General features: G+C 40.4%; 1 protein-coding gene across 1 annotated transcript in view; it reads left to right on the forward strand.

Moving 5' to 3' along the window:
* Positions 1 to 21,993, forward strand: part of slc4a10b (solute carrier family 4 member 10b) — an 80,687-nt gene that overhangs the window by 41,236 nt on the left and 17,458 nt on the right. The window contains exons 7-15 of the mRNA XM_081368867.1: positions 3,342 to 3,430; positions 8,715 to 8,872; positions 9,683 to 9,770; positions 11,949 to 12,095; positions 13,949 to 14,043; positions 17,811 to 17,985; positions 18,462 to 18,595; positions 19,678 to 19,923; positions 20,703 to 20,808. Of these exons, the coding sequence (XP_081224993.1) occupies positions 3,342 to 3,430; positions 8,715 to 8,872; positions 9,683 to 9,770; positions 11,949 to 12,095; positions 13,949 to 14,043; positions 17,811 to 17,985; positions 18,462 to 18,595; positions 19,678 to 19,923; positions 20,703 to 20,808 (1,238 nt within the window). The remainder of the gene's footprint in view (positions 1 to 3,341; positions 3,431 to 8,714; positions 8,873 to 9,682; positions 9,771 to 11,948; positions 12,096 to 13,948; positions 14,044 to 17,810; positions 17,986 to 18,461; positions 18,596 to 19,677; positions 19,924 to 20,702; positions 20,809 to 21,993) is intronic.

Genomic DNA, 21,993 nt, shown 5'->3' on the forward strand with positions numbered 1-21,993 from the left:
ACCCCAAAATACACACAATTTCTGTATTCTGTACACAAATGGAGAGATATTTTAGGCTATTTACTTGCATTTAATTCAGTAACTCTGGTGATTTTCTTAATTTGACTGTTTGTTGTCTCTGGTTTCATTAGAAATGTCAGATCCACCATCTTAGAGTTTCAGCGTCTGTGTTGTCGTGTGTGTGTGTGTGTGTGTGTGTGTGTGTGTATGTGTGTGTCTGACAGGCGCTTCATCTCATCTCTTTAAGTCTTCTCTGTGGCGATCAGTTGTTTCAGATGGGAATGATGGGCAGGTCTCATCTTGTTCTCCATGTTGGCCTCTGTGCTGCTCGTCCAGTGTGTCCATCACTTCACCTCTCCCTCCTCCATCCTCCTCATCCACACACCCAAACAAGAACCCCACCGCCACCTTCAGCCCGGACCGAGAGGACGGCTTGGATCCAGGCAACTTTTAACTTCAGAGACTTTCCCTTCTGCTGTAGTGCTTCCTAAAACATAACATGTAAAGGTGGTTATCTCAGAGAATAGGTTGCACGTGGTAAAAAAAACGTCTTAAATGGTGGAGGACATGTGCGGGACACTTGATTATTGTCATTTGCAGTGTTTCGGGGGAGTGGGCGGCACAAAAGAGTTTTTTGGTGTGATTTGCTTGTTACGATTTTCTGGTGAAGATTTCTTTGCAGAATCATGGGGGATTTAGTTTTTCAACAGGAGTTTCGCTTTTAAGCATGATTTTGTAAAAAATTAAGTTGAAACGCAGGCTGATGGCTTCAACGAAAGCAAATACCATCGATTAACGACCTCATATCTGACATTAAGTGTGTCTTTGATGGTTTTTGTTATCATTCAAACCAATTCCCATATGTGACTCTGGATCACAAAACCAGTCACGAGTCGCACGTATATCTGTGGCAATAGCCAACAATACATTGTATGGGTCAAAATTATCAATTTTCTTTTATGCCAAAAATCATTAGGATATTAAGTAAAGATCATGTTCCATGAAGATATTTAGTAAATTTCCTACTGTAAATATATAAAACATTTATTTTTGTGAGTGAATGCAACACAATCGCGAACATAAATGGACAACTTTAAAGGAGATTTTCTCAATATTTTGATTTTTTTGCACCCTCAGATTCCAGATATTGTCCTATCTAACAAACCATACATGAATGGAAATTTTATTTATTCAGCTTTCAGATTGTGTATAAATCTCAATTTCAAAAAATTTACCAAAGTTTTGTGGTCCAGGGTCACATATGGAGAAAATGAATAGGATTGTTGCATTCTATTGGGTGAGAAAACAACATTTCCCATGATTCCCTGATTCACTGTGCAACTCACAAAAAGGATAAAATGCGTTCCTTGTTGCACAAATGCTAAGAAAATCTTCAAAAAACTATTCAAAACATCATATGATTGTAGTTGAGCAAGAGTTGAGCTACTTTTATGCGACTGGTAAAACATAGTTAATTTAGTAGCATTGCTTCTTTTAGTTGGTTACGCCCAGGGCTTGACATTAACACCTGCCAAATGCGGGTGTATTTCAGCGGTGGCGTGTAACGCAGCAACGCCTACAAGCCACTTCGGGGGGTTGAATTTTATATATATTAAATACATTTTTCAATTGTAGTCTTTTAAAAGGCATCTGAAATAATCAACTAAGTGCAATGTAGTGTTGTCAAAAATATAGATTTTTTCATACATATCGATGCTGATATATTCCAATACTCGTTTTCCACAGATACACGACACCAGCTGCTCTTTCTCACTCTTAAACAGCCGAATACACACAAAATAATGTCAAAACGCCAGTATTGGCAAGTATTCACGTAAACAGTCAGTTATGTGTGAAGTGAAGGTAAACAGTTGAGAAAGAAAACGCATGTGTAATGGATCCGTGCGTCAAGTCTTAGGGCCCTTTCACACCTACCTTGTTTGGTCCGGATATTCTGACTTTTCAGTTTGATCCGAAACAAAATTATAGGTGTGAAACCTCCCCCGGACCACAATCCGGACCAAACAGACGAAATTTGGTCTGACGAAAAGAGGTAGTCTCGGTCCGGATCAATATGAAGAACAAAGGTTTGGTTCGTTTCTAGTGTAAAAGCATTTTCTGTATGGTTCGGACTTTCAGAACATTTACAGGAAGTTCCGGTGGATCCATAATACCATAATAATAAAAGTATAGTGGCAACGATATGCGTCTGTTCATTCATTCTTGTCAAAGTTACCCGCCGAATTGACAACACGCTTATCAAACCAATCAATGTCAAGATGCAGCCCACATAGATGATGACGACAGGATGCAAGTACGTCATGTAAAGTTCTTATTTGCGCTCCCATAATTGCAATGAGAAACCAAACCAAAACTAACCGAATGTATACAATTTATCAAAACATGAACTTTTGGTTTGGACTCTCAGGTGTGAAAACGCCCTTAAAGTGACAGCAGCTTAATATACCTGATGCCAAATTATGAGTTAATATAAAAAAATATCTGTATCGCAGTTTTCCCCCATGGTATCGATGTCAAAATTGTAGCCAGAGAAAATGCAAAGTGCCTTGTAACTTTAGAAAACCACTATTCACAGTGGCTGGTGAGCAAACAAAACTGATGCCCCAACACAGTAAGTGTGAATTTAGAATTGTACAATTCATACCAGTAGATAAGCAGTGTTTTTGCAGAGAAATGACTGTGAGGAAGGTGAAGGCTATTCTGAATATTCATCACCTTTATACAGGGCTTATGTTTAGGAAGTTTGCCAGCTTCCCACACGCTAACGCTAACACATGAAGTGCACCAGATCCCTCTGTTCGCATCATTAATACTCTAATTCATGCAGCGCTGAGCCTGAGCATTAAAACAGCAGCGAGCATGACTAATAAACACAAATCTGTTCATGCCATGTAGCGATGCTCTCTTAACCGAGGGGTTTGGTGTTTCTTCATGCGCTGAACGCTGTAGAGATGTTTCGCTTGCTTTCGCTGCCTTTAGAGTAGAGCGCAGTTGATTTGTTCATCGAGTTTGGATAAAGCGATGCTTGTTAGTGATTTATTTACATCCATTTTTGAAGGCTGCTGTAGTGAGCATACTCGTTAAATCATCTCTCGGCTCATTATGTCTCACTTTATGGATGTTTCATTCAATTTTGATGGTTAACACGTCTGAGATCATAACAGATCTTCATTAAAAATCATTTTCCCTCCTATCAATTCATAAACTTCATTACGGTTTGCTACATTATACAACCGATGCTTATGCTGCGTTCCATTTATCGGTTGATTAGCATTGATTAGCATTGGCATTGTATTGATTGGTAGCTTATATATCTGCAGGTCAGATGATTTTACCCCCGTCTCAACCCATGAGCACCGAGGGCAAGAATGACGTGAGCCGTGAAAACAGTGCTGTGGACTTCAGCAAGGTAATGACGAAGAATGGATTGCCAGATATAACTAGTTTGATAAAATACACTACCATTCAAATGTTTGGGGTCAGTAAGATTTTATTTTTTTAAAGAAATTAAATCTTTTCTTCAGCAAGGATTCAATAAATTGATCAAAAGTGACAGTAAAAAAAAAAAACAGTTCTTTTGAACTTTGTTTATCAAAGAATCCTGAAAAAAAAGTATCAGTTTCCACACAAATATGAAGCAGCACAGTCATATTAGAATGATTTCTGAAGGATCATCAGCTTTGATCACAGATATTCAAATGGAAAACAGTTATTTTAAATTGTAATAATATTTCAAAATATTGCTGTTTTTACTGAATATTTTGGGGAATGAATGCAGCCTTGGTGAACATAAGAGACATTAAAAAACCTTTCCGACCTCGAACGTTTGAATGTTTTAGTGTATAACTAGATGTGTTGCATAATTTTTTAATGTACAAAAAAAAATTCTTACTTTTTCTTCCGCCAAACACAAATTTTACTATATTGTAAAGTGAAATTACACAATGTCCTAGTAAATCTATTAACTCTTTCCTTGATGAAATTTTCCGGCTTTCAGTGTTTCCACTGTTATATGGTAGGGGGCGCTATCACGCATCTTCTGAAAGAGTACAGAATCTCCGGATCAAATTCAAAACACGAGAAACAAAAAAGAAGCAAAAACCAGTTATAAAAGCATTACTTATGCACGTTTTAGTCTTAGAAGAAAACGTGATTTTCTTATCTTTTCGTTCAAAATGATACTTTTTTATTAAACTTACCCACATTGCAAGTGTTGATAAAAAAGAATGCTTGATGCTAGAATATAAAATGTTGTTGTTTGTTTAAAAGCAGAGGCTCTGTTCTTTCTGTTGATATAATGCATGTTCAGATATTCACCCCTCCTTGAACTGCCACCTTACCGTGGTGGAGGGGTTTGAGTACCCGAATGAACCTAGGAGCTATGTTGTCTGGGGCTATATGCCCCTGGTAGGGTCTCCCAAGGCAAACAGGTCCTAGGCGACGGGTCAGACTAAGAGCGGTTCAAAACCCCCTATGATGCCCAAAAAAAGGAGGACCGTGACGTCGTCCGGTATGGCGCAGCCGGGGCCCCACCCTGGAGCCAGGCCCGGGGTTGGGGCTCGTATGCGAGCGCCTGGTGGTCGGGCCTCCCCCCATGGGGTCCGGCCGGGCTCAGCCCGAAGGAGTGACGTGGGGCCACCCTCCCGTGGACCCACCACCTGCAGGAGGGACCGTAAGGGGCCGGTGCTAAGTGGATCGGGCGGCAGTCGAAGGCGGGAGCCTAGACAACCCGATCCCTGGACGTGGAATCTAGCTCTAGGGACATGGAATGTCACCTCTCTGGCGGGGAAGGAGCCTGAGCTTGTGCGTGAGGTTCAGAGATTCCGACTAGAGATAGTTGGGATCACCTCCACGCACGGCTTGGGCTCTGGAACCACACTCCTCGAGAGAGGATGGACTCTTCACCACTCTGGAGTTGCCCATGGTGAGAGGCGGCGGGCTGGTGTGGGTTTGCTTATAGCTCCCCAGCTCAGCCGCCATGTGTTGGAGTTCACCCCGGTGAACGAGAGGGTCGCTTCCCTACGCCTTCGGGTCGGGGATAGGTCTCTCACTGTCGTTTGTGCTTACGGGCCGAACGGCAGTGCAGAGTACCCGGCCTTCTTGGAGTCTCTGGGAGGGGTGCTGGAAAGTGCTCCGACTGGGGACTCCATCGTTTTACTGGGGGACTTCAACGCCCACGTGGGCAGCGACAGTGACACCTGGAGGGGCGTGATTGGGAGGAACGGCCCCCCTGATCTGAACCCGAGTGGTGTTCTGTTATTGGACTTCTGTGCTAGTTACAGCTTGTCCATAACGAACACCATGTTCAAGCATAAGGGTGTCCATCAGTGCACATGGCACCAGGACACCCTAGGCCGGAGGTCGATGATCGACTTTGTGGTCGTTTCATCCGACCTCCGGCCGTATGTCTTGGACACTCGGGCGAAGAGAGGGGCGGAGCTGTCAACTGATCACCACCTGGTGGTGAGTTTGATCCGATGGCGGGGGAGGAAGCTGGACAGACTCGGCAGACCCAAACGTACTGTGAGGGTCTGTTGGGAACGTTTGGCTGAATCTCCTGTCAGAGAGATCTTCAACTCCCACCTCCGGCAGAGCTTCGACCAGATCCCGAGGGAGTCTGGAGATATTGAGTCCGAGTGGACCATGTTCTCCACCTCCATTGTCAACGCGGCCACTCGGAGCTGTGGCCGTAAGGTCTCCGGTGCCTGTCGAGGCGGCAATCCCCGAACCCGGTGGTGGACACCGGAAGTAAGGGATGCCGTCAAGCTGAAGAAGGAGTCCTATCGGGCCTGGCTGGCTTGTGGGACTCCTGAGGCAGCTGATGGGTACCGACGGGCCAAGCGGACTGCAGCCCGGGTGGTTGTGGAGGCAAAAACTCGGGCCTGGGAGGAGTTCGGTGAGGCCATGGAGAAGGACTATCGGTCGGCCTCGAAGAGATTCTGGCAAACCGTCCGGCGCCTCAGGAGGGGGAAGCAGTGCCCTACCAACGCTGTTTACAGTGGAGGTGGGCAGCTGTTGACCTCGACTGGGGATATCACCGGACGGTGGAAGGAATACTTCGAGGATCTCCTCAATCCCGCCGTCACGTCTTCCATTGAGGAAGCAGAGGCTGAGGGCTCGGAGGCGGACTCATCCATCACCCAAGCTGAAGTCACCGAGGTAGTCAAGAAACTCCTCGGTGGCAAGGCACCGGGGGTGGATGAGATCCGCCCTGAGTACCTCAAGTCTCTGGATGTTGTGGGGCTGTCTTGGCTGACACGCCTCTGCAACATCGCGTGGCAGTTGGGGACAGTACCTTTGGACTGGCAGACCGGGGTGGTGGTCCCTCTTTTCAAGAAGGGGGATCGGAGGGTGTGCTCCAACTATAGGGGGATCACACTTCTCAGCCTCCCTGGGAAAGTCTATGCCAGGGTACTGGAGAGGAGAATCCGGCCGATAGTAGAACCTCGGATTCAGGAGGAACAGTGTGGTTTTCGTCCCGGTCGTGGAACACTGGACCAGCTCTATACCCTCTACAGGGTGCTGGAGGGCTCATGGGAGTTTGCCCAACCAATCTACATGTGCTTTGTGGATTTGGAGAAGGCATTCGACTGTGTCCCTCGCGGCGGCCTGTGGAGGGTGCTCCGGGAGTATGGGGTCCGGGGCCCTTTGCTAAGGGCTATCCGGTCCCTGTACGACCGGAGCAGGAGCTTGGTTCGTATTGCCAGCAGTAAGTCAGACTTGTTCCCGGTGCGTGTTGGACTCCGGCAGGGCTGCCCTTTGTCGCCGGTTCTGTTCATAATTTTTATGGACAGAATTTCTAGGCGCAGCCAGGGGCCGGAGGGGGTCGGGTTTGGGGACCACACGATTTCATCTCTGCTCTTTGCGGATGATGTTGTCGTGTTGGCCTCATCAGACCAGGACCTCCAGCATGCGCTGGGACGGTTTGCAGCCGAGTGTGAAGCGGCTGGGATGAAAATCAGCACCTCCAAGTCCGAGGCCATGGTTCTCAGTCGGAAAAGGGTGGCTTGCTCGCTTCAGGTTGGTGGAGAGCTCCTGCCTCATGTGGAGGAGTTCAAGTATCTTGGGGTCTTGTTCACGAGTGAGGGAAGGATGGAACGGGAGATTGACAGGCGGATCGGTGCAGCTTCTGCAGTAATGCGGTCCCTGTACCGGTCTGTCGTGGTAAAGAAGGAGCTGAGCCGCAAGGCGATGCTCTCGATTTACCAGTCAATCTACGTTCCTACTCTCACCTATGGTCATGAGCTGTGGGTCATGACCGAAAGGACAAGATCCCGGATACAAGCGGCCGAAATGAGCTTTCTCCGCAGGGTGGCTGGGCGATCCCTTAGAGATAGGGTGAGAAGCTCGGTCACTCGGGAGGAGCTCAGAGTAGAGCCGCTGCTCCTCCACATCGAGAGGGGTCAGTTGAGGTGGCTCGGGCATCTTTTCCGGATGCCTCCTGGACGCCTTCCCGGGAAGGTGTTCCGGGCATGTCCCACCGGGAGGAGACCCCGGGGAAGACCTAGGACACGCTGGAGAGACTATGTCTCCCGGCTGGCCTGGGAACGCCTCGGTGTCCCCCCGGAAGAGCTGGAGGAAGTGTCTAGGGAGAGGGAAGTCTGGGCATCCCTGCTTAGACTGCTGCCCCCGCGACCCGGCCCCGGATAAGCGGTAGAAGATGGATGGATGGATAGATATTCAAAAAACTAAATATTCTGGGGGCCATGAAATTTGTGTGAAAATGATCTAAAACGCTGGCGCTGACTGGTAACGTTTTTTTAAAAACACTGGCAGGGAAAGAGTTAATATTATTTTTTCATCATATATGGTGGAGTAAATTAAAGTTTCTGTTAAAACAACTAAAATTCATACATTTGCAGTTCAGTACATAGAGGTCTGTCGATTTTCTCTGAAAATTTTCTCGTATTTTCTCTGTTCTAGGAAAGGGATTATGGTTTAAACACGTTGTGGCTGAAGCCCTCTTTACCTGACATTAGATTGTTCTGTTTCTTGCATTAAGTGGGTATTATGGTTGTGATTCCATGAACAGACGAGAGTGCTGTCTGGGATCACAAAGAGTCATGATGAAATACTGTAATAAAATAAAGAATAACATTATGAAATCCTAACAACACATGACCTTTTGCATTATGTCAGTATACATAATCTCTTTAGCTGTGTAGGTCATCTTGAACTTTGACCCTAAACCAGTCTAAGAACACATTTCCGAATTAACCTAAATTCTACAAAAAGCTTTACATATGTGCACACGCATGGGATTAGTTTTTTTTCCGTGCTTTTTAATATTCAATGTCAAGATTTGATGATCAAATCTCAGAATCCTGGATATGAATGGGTCGCAGAATTATGGTGGCTTGACAAAACTAGTAGTAAAACGGGTTAAGATTTTTACTACAACCAGTTATATTTTAGTATAATTGATATACTATTATAGTTTTGAATTCAATTTTTTTATATGTTCTATTTTTACTTTAGTAAATTAATATATATATTTTTGTATCTATAGTGACTTAACAAACTTTTTCTTTTCCCATAGTTTTCTCACTATTAAACATTTCAAGTCTCTTTAAAGTTTCCAATTATTAAAACAGCCTATGGGCTGTATGACAAACCTGCTCAAAACATCCTTTGTTTTCAATATGCATGTGTATTTCTCACCTGGTGACTCCTGCATAATAATGTGTGTGTAGATAGACCTGCACTTCATGAAGAAGATCCCTGCAGGTGCAGAGGCCTCGAATATCTTGGTTGGAGAGCTGGAGTTTCTGGACAGGCCTGTCGTGGCGTTTGTCCGCCTCTCTCCTGCCGTACTGCTCAACGGCCTGGCAGAAGTGCCCATTACCACCAGGTGAACACCATGGGCCCTATCATACACCCAGTGCTAGTTTCAGCCCGACGCAATTATCATTTTCATGTCCTGTGCCACGTTGTTTAAATAGCAAATGCATTTGCGCCCATTTGTGCGCCCATGTGCGTGCTGGTCTGAAAACGAGGTGTGTTCTGGCACATTGTTGGCGTGTTGCTATTTTGAGGAACTGAAATAGACTGAGCCATTGACCGACTGAACCCCGGTCTAATGTCAATGGCGCAATATTTTTTTTTGTTATTTAAAGAGTGCGTTAGTAATGTGCGCCTAAAGGCGGGTCCACAATGCGCGTACACTCTGCTTATTAAACACACAGGGACGCACAGCAGCACACAAACATGCCAAATATTTAAAATGAAAGGATTACAATGTAAAAGATTATTATTGTGTACATAAAGATATGGTGGAATCCGGCTTGAATCGCGTTGGGTCTTTCCACTATCAAATTCCGTCATGTAAATAGCGAATCCGCCATGCCAGGAACGCAACTGGCATTTAAAGGGAATGGGAGATGAGACTCTGATTGTTTTTTTTTTTTTGCACGTAAGGCTCAAAACACACCCATTACTCATTAAGAGAATAGGGACAACCCTTTTAGACCATGTGCTGGGCACGCTGACTATTTTTCCCGTCGTTAAACTAGCAAAAGTGGATTCGGAGACGCCCTAAGTGAACTTGCGCCCTGCGCTTTAGACCATAGGCTTAGATCGTTAAAATAGGCCCCCAAGTTTGCTTTGTGAAACTCAACATAAGAACACCAGTTACATTGCTGTTTTGTGCTTGATCTGTCAGATTCCTGTTCATCCTGCTGGGGCCTCTGGGTAAAGGCCCACAATATCACGAGATTGGCAGGTCAATTGCGACCTTGATGACAGATGAGGTAAGAGAGCATGGTATTGTTTTACAGTTAGATACTGCTTTTAACAAGGTACTGTTTGTGTTCACTTTGTATATTTGATCCAGATGCATTTTAGAATATTTCAAAATGAAATATGATGAATTCTGATTGGATTTTTTTTTTTGTGCAGTTTTAAAAAATTCTATCATTTCGATTTCTGTGATTTAATCAAACAGTTTTTAGAGTTAATCAGATCTATCAAAAATGGAACTATCATTATGGAACAATCTATCATTCAGGAACTTACTTTTGTGGGTTTTACAAAAGACTAACAGGATGAAAAGGGGAAAACCTACAAAATTTAAAATGACTTAAAATGTACTTGTTTATTGAATGGTGATAAAGGAAAACAAAGTAATGTGATTTAAAAAAAAATTAAAGTGTTTGAAATTGCTTATTTGTGTTTTTGCGCTCTGGAGAGCGTCAAAGGGTTTCTATTTACAATGAAGCAATGAAGCCAATCACAGATATATATGTTGATCTCTTGAACGCAATGGCCAATCAGAGACATTTAAGTTAGTCAGCCTGCACTCCCGCGAATACTCTCATTATAACAAACGAAGTGTGGATACGATGTAAATAAGAGATTAATAAAGTGATTATAAATGGAGCGATATGATATCAAAGCTGACAACAACAACAAACTCAAAGTTGACAACATGTTATATTAGACTAATTTAAACACTGCCTGCATCATGACGTGATTAATACATCAACATAACATGACAGCTCAGTTACCATAGGTATTAGTTTTGCCATTAGCTTTCGCCACTTAAACTGGAAAAGTTGAGTGAAATCACAAGTTAACGATTTTTCATGGCAGACACTGATGTTTGTGTTCTATTCTGAAATCTGAAATAGCTTTTTTGTTGGCAATACTAACACTTTGGGCCATTTTTGCTTGTTTTAAACTGCAAGTAAAGTACAGTGTTTAAAAAAATATATTTATTTCAGTTATGTTGCTGCTTGCTTTTACTTTACCAAAAAACTCCTATGTGTCTTCTTTTAAAAGAAACCATAGGACTGTAGTCTAAAGCATTCATGCAAAGTGTAAGAATGTCATTTTCCAGTGTATGCTGTAAAATGGCAAGGCTATTTTATTGCACTTTTTTTTGTTAATTTCTAGTTTGTTTAATTATTGTGTGAATCTTTTTTTCTAGATTTGTTAATTGTTTTATTATCACCATTAATTTACTTCATATATGTGTTAACGTTTTCACTATTAATGTTATAGTAAATTGCAGTTCATATGAAAGATAAGCATTGGCAGTAATTCGAATATATATATTTTTTTATTATGACCGCTATTTAAATCTCACCTAGGCCACTAACAGAGTCCCTGATTTTAAGATGCATGATGGAAACATTAAAATGTACCCATTAATATTAATAAATGTAAATCATGAACGTTGGTGTCTTTTATCATATCACCGTTGCTGTGCTTTGCATTGTATCCAGAACACCCCTACAAATTCACTACCTTGAGTGGATTATTATTGCTTTAACAAAGCGGGTTTCATGCAGACTGAAGTGTCTCGCAGAGATGAGAGGAAACTCCTGAGGTCTTTCACAGCTCAGCAGATTCTCTCTCACTTAGTCTTTGAGGTGCAGAGGAGACTTACAGAGCGGCCCTAATAACATGCAAATGACTGCTAATTAGACAGAAAACCACCCTTCGTGCCAAGCTGCTGGTTGAGGTTGCTAAGGCAACATCTTAAGACATTATAAAAGAGCATGATAATGTAAAAAAAATTCTTTTTTCCAGGCTTCCTGTATATTTAGTCTTAAAGAATTTATTCACCCTCGTTTCGTTTCAGATCCTCATTATTGTTTTTTCCCCTTTTTTAAGGAAACAAATGGAAAAACTAGGGAGAACATCCAAAATGCAAAGAATGTGGATGTGTTTTATACCAAGCTCTAAAATTAATAAAAATGTATCATATAAACTTTATTTGTCCTTTTTGGAGCTTGATAATACTTCCGTTGTTCTTTCGAACTCTAATATACAATCTCATTTTGTTTCACTAAATGATGTAAAACTTTTAGATTTTTGTACAAACTATTCCTTTAATTCAGATAACTGCTTCTTCTTTCGTCACATCTTATTCATATTTTTTTTTTATCAAGAATGTTCTTTTTTTTTTTTTTTTTTTTTTGCAGGTTTTCCATGATGTGGCCTATAAAGCTAAAGACCGCAATGATCTAATTGCTGGAATTGACGAATTTCTTGACCAAGTTACAGTTCTGCCACCAGGAGAATGGGACCCTTCCATCAGGATAGAGCCGCCAAAAAACGTCCCGTCCCAGGTCAGTGAAACAAGATTACAGACAGGAACTAGAAACCTGAGAAACTTACAGTACAACGACACTCAGCTGATGTAGGATTGAAGTTTTGCACTTGCCAAAGGTCTGGACACACTTGACTAAATTTATGTTGCGCACAATCTTAAAAGGCATTTGATGTAAAGACTAATGCTTAAATGCTTCAAATGAGTTTTGTAGACGTACATATTGCGCATAATTATGCATTTCTGAACAAAATTAAACGTTTAATTGCATTGAAAGGGATGAGTTGCAGTACATAGTGAAGGTACGTCCTTATTCCTTATTTACTCGTTTAAAAGCACCCCATGATGCACCTCATGAATATCCAGAGTGAGCAGGGCTGGAACCAAGACAAAGAAAAAGAGCCCATATTATGCCCTTTTTCGAAGTCTTGATTTTGTTTTTGGGCTCTACTAGAACAGGTTTTCGTCCATAAATGTTCAAAAAAACATTAATTTTTCCATATCTGACATTGTTGCTGCTCGTCTCTTCCCAGTCTGTCAGTAACGCTCTGTTTAGTTCCTGTCTCTATGAAGCCCCTCCTTCTGAAAAGCACACTGTGCTCTGATTGGTCGTCTAGAGCAGTGCATTATGATTGGTCAAGCGCTTTGAGCGTGTTTGGGAAATGTCCCGCCCCTTACCATAACCGCCAGTTTCAACACACTACTAACTAACTCAACCAGGCTCCGCCCCTTTATTCTGTGTATGAATTATTTAAATGAGGAATATTGTGGCGTGTTCGTTCCCGGAAGAAAACTCAAGACTACAATGAAGGCGTTTCAGGGAGTTCAGAAACACTGACACTGATATAGAGAATAACTCCCGCTGGAGGGACTTTCAGAGCTTTTCATGCTCAAACTACAACATTACACACTAAAGAAAGATGAACATGGAAAAAAGCATTAAAGGTTCTCTTTAAATAAACGAGAGTTTGTGTCAATACATCATTCCCAGACTTCCATTGTGTTATTTTAGAGTTTTCATCACCTTTAATAATTAGGTGTTTTAAAATCTTTGGCTGGTAATGTAGTTGTACATAGATATTATTTTAGTTAATATTGAATGAAAAACTGTTCTGTTAAGTAAAATCAAGTGTGTTATCTGCCATTTGTGTATGTACAGTAAGTCATGTGATGTAATGCACATGATTTATAAAGCACACAGCTGGCTATGTCTCCATCTCGTTATAAAGATTAAAACGGAGCGTTTACTGTAGAATCTCGGATCTAGAAATATTGAAGAGAGGATTAACTGTAGCACTGCACTGTAAAACAAAAGAGAGCGAAAATTGACCCTTTTTCTTCAGTGCATTTAAGTGATATAAGCACAGAACAGCACACTGACATTAATCTGAGGCACAAATGAGCATATTCATATCAGTTATATTATATATTATATTAATTCACATAAACCAGCTAACACGGGTTCGAAAAAAGAGGCGAGAGTCTCCACAAAATCCGAACGCAAGTGGTCACGGAAGACGCATGATAATACCAGGTGTAACGGTAACAAATACAAATTGATCTCCTTGGTTGTCTGGATCAGTGTGTTGTGATTGGTAAAGTCCTTTGAACGTGTTTAGGAAATGTCTCACTCCTTACCATAACCATGCATTTCAACAAACTTCTAACTCAACTCAACCAGGCCCCGCCCCTTTATTTTGTGTTTGCCTTGGGCTGAAATTTTTTAAATGAGGAACATTGTGAAAACGTATCTTAAAGCCTTTCAATATCTTTACTCTTTCAATATCTCTAAGTCCTGTCAGAACTCCTCTCACAGTTGTATGCTAAGAGTTCTGCTGTATCCCTCTATCGTCTCTGTGTTTGATATAACAGGAGAAGAGAAAGATCCCTGCAGTGCCTAATGGAGAGCTGGCAGAGGCAGAGGAACACGGTGGACATGGAGGCCCTGAGCTGCAGCGCACCGGGAGGTCAGTCTGGAGCGTGTGTATGTGTGTAGACACATCAGAATCACGTTAGTGTGTGTGAAAGCCGTCGAAAATCTAGATCTCTTTAACATCTCCTGAATGAATGGAGATGTTTGCAGAAGTGTCCTTCTTCTTTTTTTTCTTTTTTTTATCTCTCTTCCTGTGTCCATCTTTCAGAAGAGATGTTAATGTAATCGTGCACTGCACTGACAGTATCGGATGAGAACAAAACTTGAACTGAATTAAGCTGGATAATGACCATATTGTCTTCTTCTAAAGAGGTTTTCCTCACTGTTCTTGCAGTTGTCAATAGCAGTCTCTCCTTAGGTGTGGTCCCTGCAAATTTTAAACACGCAGTAGTGCAACCTCTGATTAAAAAACCTGGTCTGGATCCTGCAGACCTCTCTAATTTTAGGCCTCTCACCAAACCAAATTCCTGAAAAGATAGTCTTGCAGTCAATTAATGCCATTTTTAAAAGACCACAATATTCTATTTAGTTTTCCAGTCCAGTTTTAAAACTCTACATGGCATCTTTTAAAAGTTTTTAATGATTTATTTTTAGCTACTGATTGTGTTATTCTTGTGCTTCTTGATTTAATTGCTGCGTTTGACACTGTGGACCATGAAATCCTGATCGCTCGTTTAGAGCGGTGGGTGGGCCTCATAGCACTAGAATGGTTCAAGTCCTACTTGAAAGGTCGGACTTTCTGTGTCAGCCGTGGTGACTCTGAGTCCTCCTCTTCTCCTCTCTCTTGTGGGGTCCCTCAGGGTTCAGTTTTTAGGCCCTCTTCTCTTTTCTCTTTATTTGCTCCCGCTTGGTTCAATAATCAGGAAGCTCGGCATGTCATTCCACTGTTACACGGACGATAGCCAGATTTATGTGCCTCTTAAAAAGAATGACACTGTTAGACCGCTACTCGAGTGTCTTGAAGATATAAAGGCCTGGATGGCTCTTAACTTTTTAAGTTTGGTTGGGAGCAATGGTTTTTGAGGGCACCAATGCGACCCCCCCTGTTGATTTGTGTGCCTTGGCCCAGTACTCCAAGCCAACCATCACTAATCTAGGGGTTCATATTGATTCTGACCTTAAGCTCGACAGTCAAATCAGGGCAGTTTTTAAATCAAGCTTTTTTCAATTGAGGCAGCTGGCCAAAATAAAGCCATATCTTCCGAGGCATCATTTTGAGACAGTAATCCACGCCTTTGTTACCACTCGGCTAGATTACTGTAATGCACTGTATGTGGGGGTTTGTGGGTCTTTTGTAGCCCGTCTCCAGATGGTACAAAACGCTGCAGCGTGACTTTTAACTGGAGCACATAAACACGAGCACATTTCACCCATGTTAGCCTCACTTCACTTCTGCCCGTACATTTTAGGATCCAATTTAAAATGATTTTATTTGCTTTTAAATCCCTAAACGGTCTTGCCCCACCCTACATTTTGGAGCTGCTACACCCTTAAACGCCCACTCGTTCTCTCAGGTCAGCTGATCAACTACTCCTGAATGTGCCCAAAACAAAACATAAACTCAGGGCGGACCGTGCTTTTGCTTTGGCAGCTCCTAAGCTGTGCAGTGATCTTCCTCTTCCCATTAGACAAGCCTCTTCACTGTCTGTTTTTAAATCGCTTCTTAAAACCCACCTTTTCTCCTTGGCCTTTGACACCTGACGTTGACATTTAGTTTATTTATTTATTTATTTCTTGCGTAGCTGTCAGTAGAGGGACAGAAATCTCTCAGATTTCATTAAAAAGATCTTCATTTGTGTTCCGAAGATGAAAGAAAGTCTTACGGGTTTGGAATGACTTGAGGGCGAGTAAATGATGACAGAATTATCATTTTTGGGTGAACTATCCCTTTAACAATTGTGCTTAGATACCAAACTCTTGAGATATCAATCTGAACTCACTAATTTCTCATCAAATTCTTCCAAATGATCTGAGCTGTTATTCACATTTTCTTGGCCCATACTCCTATTTCGAAGTTAATACTTAAACATAACACAGCTTAATTCAATTAAGTCTCATGAACCTTGAAAAAAATAAATGATCCTCTCAGAAACCAGAATAACGGAACAGGTCATGTTCGTTATGACAGTTAAAGAGCACATAATAATGCAGATCATTGAGGATGATGGTTTCATTGTCTACTACGATGTAACCGAGAGCCGTGCCACTGAAGACCAGGTTTTCAACTCTCCAGTGAACTGGACAGATGCCATGTTTGACATTTGGTCACACTCTTCCTGTTGAGTGACAGTTTTCACAACTTTGAGTGACTTTCTCTCTTCTCACAACAATAATCCCCTTCTGTTCTCAGATGGCTCTTTTCTCCCAAATGGTCATATCTGATCAGCCCTAATTAATATTTCTTTCTGGTTTTATAGTATGTCTGCATTATATACTATGTATACTGTGCACAGTATGTGGATTTTCTATATGCATGGAATACCTGATGATCTGCTATATTTTCTAAATTGTGCAATGACAGATACTATGTACAATACTGAATACTTTCAAGTTGATTACATTAACAGTGACAAATGCACTGGACATAATATCTGCTGTGATTTTATCTTTTATCATTTCTTATTCAACTGGACTGCCAAATATTAAGACTTTTTTTAAATAAAAAATTGAATTTAAAGTGTTTTACCATATATGTATGTACTAAATTGATTTCAGTTTTATACATTTATACATAATTTTTGCCACACCAGTTAATGGCGGAGAACTGTGAAAATTCACTGTTGTATTTCTTGCAAACTAAAGTTGTATTTTAGCAATTACAAAAAATATATATATATATATATATATATATATATATATATATATATATATATATATATATATAATGCAACTGTTTTTTCATATGCAAGACGCGCCAGACTTGCTGTGAAACAGCGCTGGTCATAAAACCTGTGAATTATTGAGAGGAATATTCCACATATGTGTCGGAGCATGGAGAAAAACAATCCATCCTCCAGCCTTCCTATAGATAAAATTACTTTTCTGCTTGGGAAAATGTTAGTAGAAGATGTGTGGCTTGCAAGAAAAATTCTTTACACAGTAAAAGAAAAGAAATAATAGTTTGAAAATCAAGCCTGTTTTTTATGTGCATTATTTTCATTTACTCCCATTATTGTAATGTATCTCGATATTGTACAGTATATATGAATATCTTTTTAATTCCCATTATTCTCATTAATATAATACAGTATACTGTAAAAACGAAAACTAATATATGGAGAAAAGCCATCCCATAAATAAACTTTTTATTTTTTTTACTTGTTGAAAATGTTAAAAATGTGATTTGCACCAAATTCTCTGCACTCCAAAATCAAAAATAAATAGTTTGAAAATGAATATTTTTTTTAGGTGCATTAAGATTGTTTTGCAATCTGTCTCAATAATTGTGACATTATTTTCATGAGAACTAAGCACTTTCCTCCTCCCAAATTCCCATTACTGTCATGCATCTTGATATTTTACATTTTAATTCCCATCATTACTGTAATGTAATACATTACTGTAAAAATTAAAATTTAAGTAATATTAAAAAATATATATTTTTTGCATAATAGTAATGACAATTTGGAAGGAAAACATTTAATTGTCATGAAAAATGTTTGTTTTCACTGTATATGCATATACTTCGCTACGGAATAAAACTCGGCTCTGAATGTGCGCTGAATTGAGTCGAAGCCAGTTTTCCAGCTCTTTCCGCGCCTCAGAAGGCAGTAATCTTGTGTGTCTGGTGTGTTTTGTCAGGTTTTTCGGTGGATTAATTCTGGATGTGAAGAGGAAGGCTCCTCACTTTCTGTCAGATTTCACCGATGCGCTCAGCCTGCAGTGTTTGGCCTCGTTCCTGTTCCTGTACTGCGCGTGCATGTCCCCGGTCATCACCTTCGGAGGACTGCTGGGAGAAGCTACCGAGGGACGCATAGTAAGATCACATCAACACCATGTGCTTGATTTGATTTATTACACTGTAAAAACTCATTTTCATGATTTGTTATCACAACTTTTTATATTTTGTCAAATCAACTTAAATAATGTAATTCAGATAGCATAATATTTTGAGTTTCTATGTACTAAACCAATCTCCTTTGTTGTATTAACTCAAATTTTTAATTTCAATGAACTCAGAATTTTAAGGCAACCAGGTTACTTAATTTTTTAAGTTATTCCAACAATATTTTTTTTACAGTGTAGGCAAAGAAAGTAGTGAAATACACTAAGGATAACGCAATAAAGTTAAAAACGTATTTCCATTGCGGTCCTTGATGTAAAGCACAGACTTCACTCATAGTGACAGGTTACTTTTTTTTTTTACACATGTGTCTGGGTCTGCATCTGAGTCAGCAATAATTTCATTAATATGAATGGTGTATTTTTTAACATGTTCTCCCCTCTTCTCAGAGTGCCATTGAGTCGCTGTTTGGAGCCTCGATGACTGGAATCGCGTACTCGCTGTTCGCCGGACAACCTCTCACTATACTGGGCAGCACTGGACCCGTTCTGGTGTTTGAGAAAATATTGTTCAAATTCTGCAAGTATGTCTAATGCCATTGCTCTGATCCTTTATATTGCTTAGTGCAAACACTTGTTTAAACTGAATGAATGAATTAAAGAAAATAATTTATATTAATTGTTTTAGATAATGTAATTATCTGACGCCATCATTTTATCTCTATCTATCTATCTGTCTATCATTTTATCATTTTATTTCGTTCTATCTATTGTTCACCTCGTTTTATCTATCGTTTTAATATTTTATTTCTCGTTCTATCTTTCGATCTATCGTTTTGTCTATCCGTTCCATCTATCTATCTATCTATCTATCTATCTATCTATCTATCTATCTATCTATCTATCTATCTATCTATCTATCTATCTATCTATCTATCTATCTATCTATCTATCTATCTATCTATCTATCTATCTATCTATATCTGTCTATCGTTCTATCTACTGCTCTACCAGTTATCTCACATTCTATTAATCATTCTATTGTTTATTTCTCTCTATCTATATATCGTTCTTTCATTTATCTTTAGTTCTGTCTCTAGTTCCATCTCATCTATCCATCTAAATAGATAGATAGAATGTTAGATAGAATGATAGAAGGAACGATAGACAGAATGGTAGATAGATAGATAGATAGATAAAAACCAACCAGAACACCCTATAAACTCCTTAGCAACCACTCAGAATACCTTAGTAACCTCTTAGCAAGGTCTACATCCCCAATAACTCCCAGTACACAAGGCTGAGCTTCAGACTGTGTGTGTGTTTGCAGAGAATACGGGCTCACGGTGTGTGTGTGTGTTTGCAGGGAATACGGGCTCACGGTGTGTGTGTTTGCAGGCAATACGGGCTCATGGTGTGTGTGTGTTTGCAGGGAATACGGGCTCACGGTGTGTGTGTGTTTTTTCAGGGAATACGGGCTCACGGTGTGTGTGTTTTTTCAGGGAATACGGGCTCACGGTGTGTGTGTGTGTTCGCTGGGAATACAGGCTCACGGTGTGTGTGTTTGCAGGGAATACGGGCTCACGGTGTGTGTGTTTGCAGGGAATACGGGCTCACGGTGTGTGTATTTGCAGGGAATATGGGCTCACGGTGTGTGTGTTTGCAGGGAATACGAGTTGTCGTACCTGTCCCTCAGGACGTGTATTGGGCTGTGGACAGCGTTCCTCTGTCTGCTACTGGTGGCCACTGATGCCAGTTCACTCGTCTGTTACATCACGCGCTTCACCGAGGAGGCCTTCGCCTCGCTCATCTGCATCATCTTCATCTATGAGGCCTTGGAGAAGCTCATTCATCTCGGGGAGACGTATCCCATTAATATGAACAACAATCTGCAGAAACTCACCACTTACAGGTGAACACACAACTTAATGAGGAACAGAATGAAATGGACACCAAGATTATAGAAACTAATGCAATTTAAAGGGGTGGGATAATGCCCTTATTTTACATTTTACAAGATGTAAAATAAGTTTCTGATGTCCTCAGAGTGTGTGTGTGAAGTTTTAGCTCAAAATACCCCACAGATATTTTTATATTGCATGTTAAAATGAGCAAAAACGCACAGTTTTGTGTCTGTTCCTTTAAATGCAAATGAGCTGCTGCTCCCGGCGCAGGGGGCGGAGCTTCAACAGCTTGTGTCCTTTTACCTCACATGGACATGCACTGAAAATTTCAAAAACTTTTAGCCTTTTATGTTCAAACCGGAGTCAGACAATGATGGAGAGACTCAAGAAGAAGTGACAACATGTAGAAGCAACAGGACATTTCTGAATGGTTAGTTGATGAGTTTATGTAGCTGATGTGTACAGGTAGTTATCTTCTAGTCATTGATTAGCATATTCTGTCTTGATAATCTATAAATCGTGTTCAGGGGGCGGGGTTTATGTAAATTCTAGGGTTGGTGATGTCACTAACCCGGGAGGAATGTGGTGTAGTCTCTACCAGCTGTTTGTTGTAGTCCTTAAAAAGCAATTTCTTTAAAAGCAAATATCTCCCTTTGCTTTGAACTTTGAGCGTTGTAACTTTGCAGATGTTGTTTATGCTCAAACAGCAACATTACACACTAACTAAAGTTAGAAAAGTGAAATCATAATTATTATGTTAAAGTTAAAGGATGCTTCTGTTCTTTAGGTGTTCCTGTATTGAGCCTGCAAACCCCAGCAATGCCACCCTTCTGTACTGGGAGCAGAACAACATCTCGGCTCCGGAGATCTTCTGGGAGGCTCTGGAAGTTCAGGTCAGAACTGAGAATACAACTGATATTAACCCTATAATGCCTACTTTATCATATTTGATGCATCGCTTGCATTTTATTTTACAAAGTTCTGGGTAATATAAGGTAACTACACGGGTTAAGGTTAGGTTTAGGTGAAAGTTCAGGTTTAGCACCTAGTTATTACCCAGTTATTGTAATTACTGTAATAAGTACATTGTATGTACATGGGGAACAGGAGTGTAAAATAAAGTGCTACACAAATTTCTAAGGTGTCTAAATGATCAACAGGATCAATTTGCTGAAAAACCTGATGCACACAATCTACTACATGCCTTCTGTCATCTGACTGATAATTCATGCTTTAACACCGGGTTTCTGCGGGTCTTAAATAGTCTTAATTAAGGACTTAACACACAAATAATGGCCTTAAAAATGTCATAAATCAGAGCAGAAAGTCTTAAATTCATAAAGTTTTGGCATTAAATGTTGCATGCACTGCAAAAAAATTATATCTTCCTTTGTTTTGTTTTGTTTTTGTCCTGTTTTCCAATAATAATATCTAAACCTCCTTAAATCAAAATGCATTTACTGAGATGCAATTGTAAAATGAAGTTTAAAAACAAAGTGTTTTTACTGTTTATCTGTCAATGAGTTGAAAACTTCCATTTGAATTAAGCAAATTTTCTCTGAGCTGATCTTTGTTCTTGTTTTAATTATAAACTCATTTTATTTTTCACTTCATATTTTATGTCATTATGCATTTTAAGTAAATGTACCTTGATTTAAGAATAGTGTGTCCCTTTCAATTTATCCCTTAAAATTTCTTTATTTGTGACCCTGGACCACAAAACCAGTCACGTGGGTCCATTTTTCATCACATGAAAGTTGAATAAATAAGCTTTCCATTGATGTGTGGTTTGTTAGGATATGACAATATTTGGTTGAGATACAACTGTTGAAAATCTGGAATCTGAGGGTGCAAAAAAATCTAAACATTGAGAAAATCTCCTTTAAAGTTGTTCATTTATGTTCACGATTGTGCTGCATTCACTCACAGAAATAAATGTTTTATATATTTATGGTAGGAAATTTACAAAATATCTTCATGGAACATGATCTTTACTTAATATCCTAATGATTTTTGGCATAAAAAGGAAAAATTTATCATTTTGACCCATACAATGTATTGTTGGCTATTGGCACAAA

This window comes from Scardinius erythrophthalmus (genome assembly GCF_964197995.2).
Source record: "Scardinius erythrophthalmus genome assembly, chromosome: 6".
NCBI lineage: Eukaryota > Metazoa > Chordata > Actinopteri > Cypriniformes > Leuciscidae > Scardinius > Scardinius erythrophthalmus.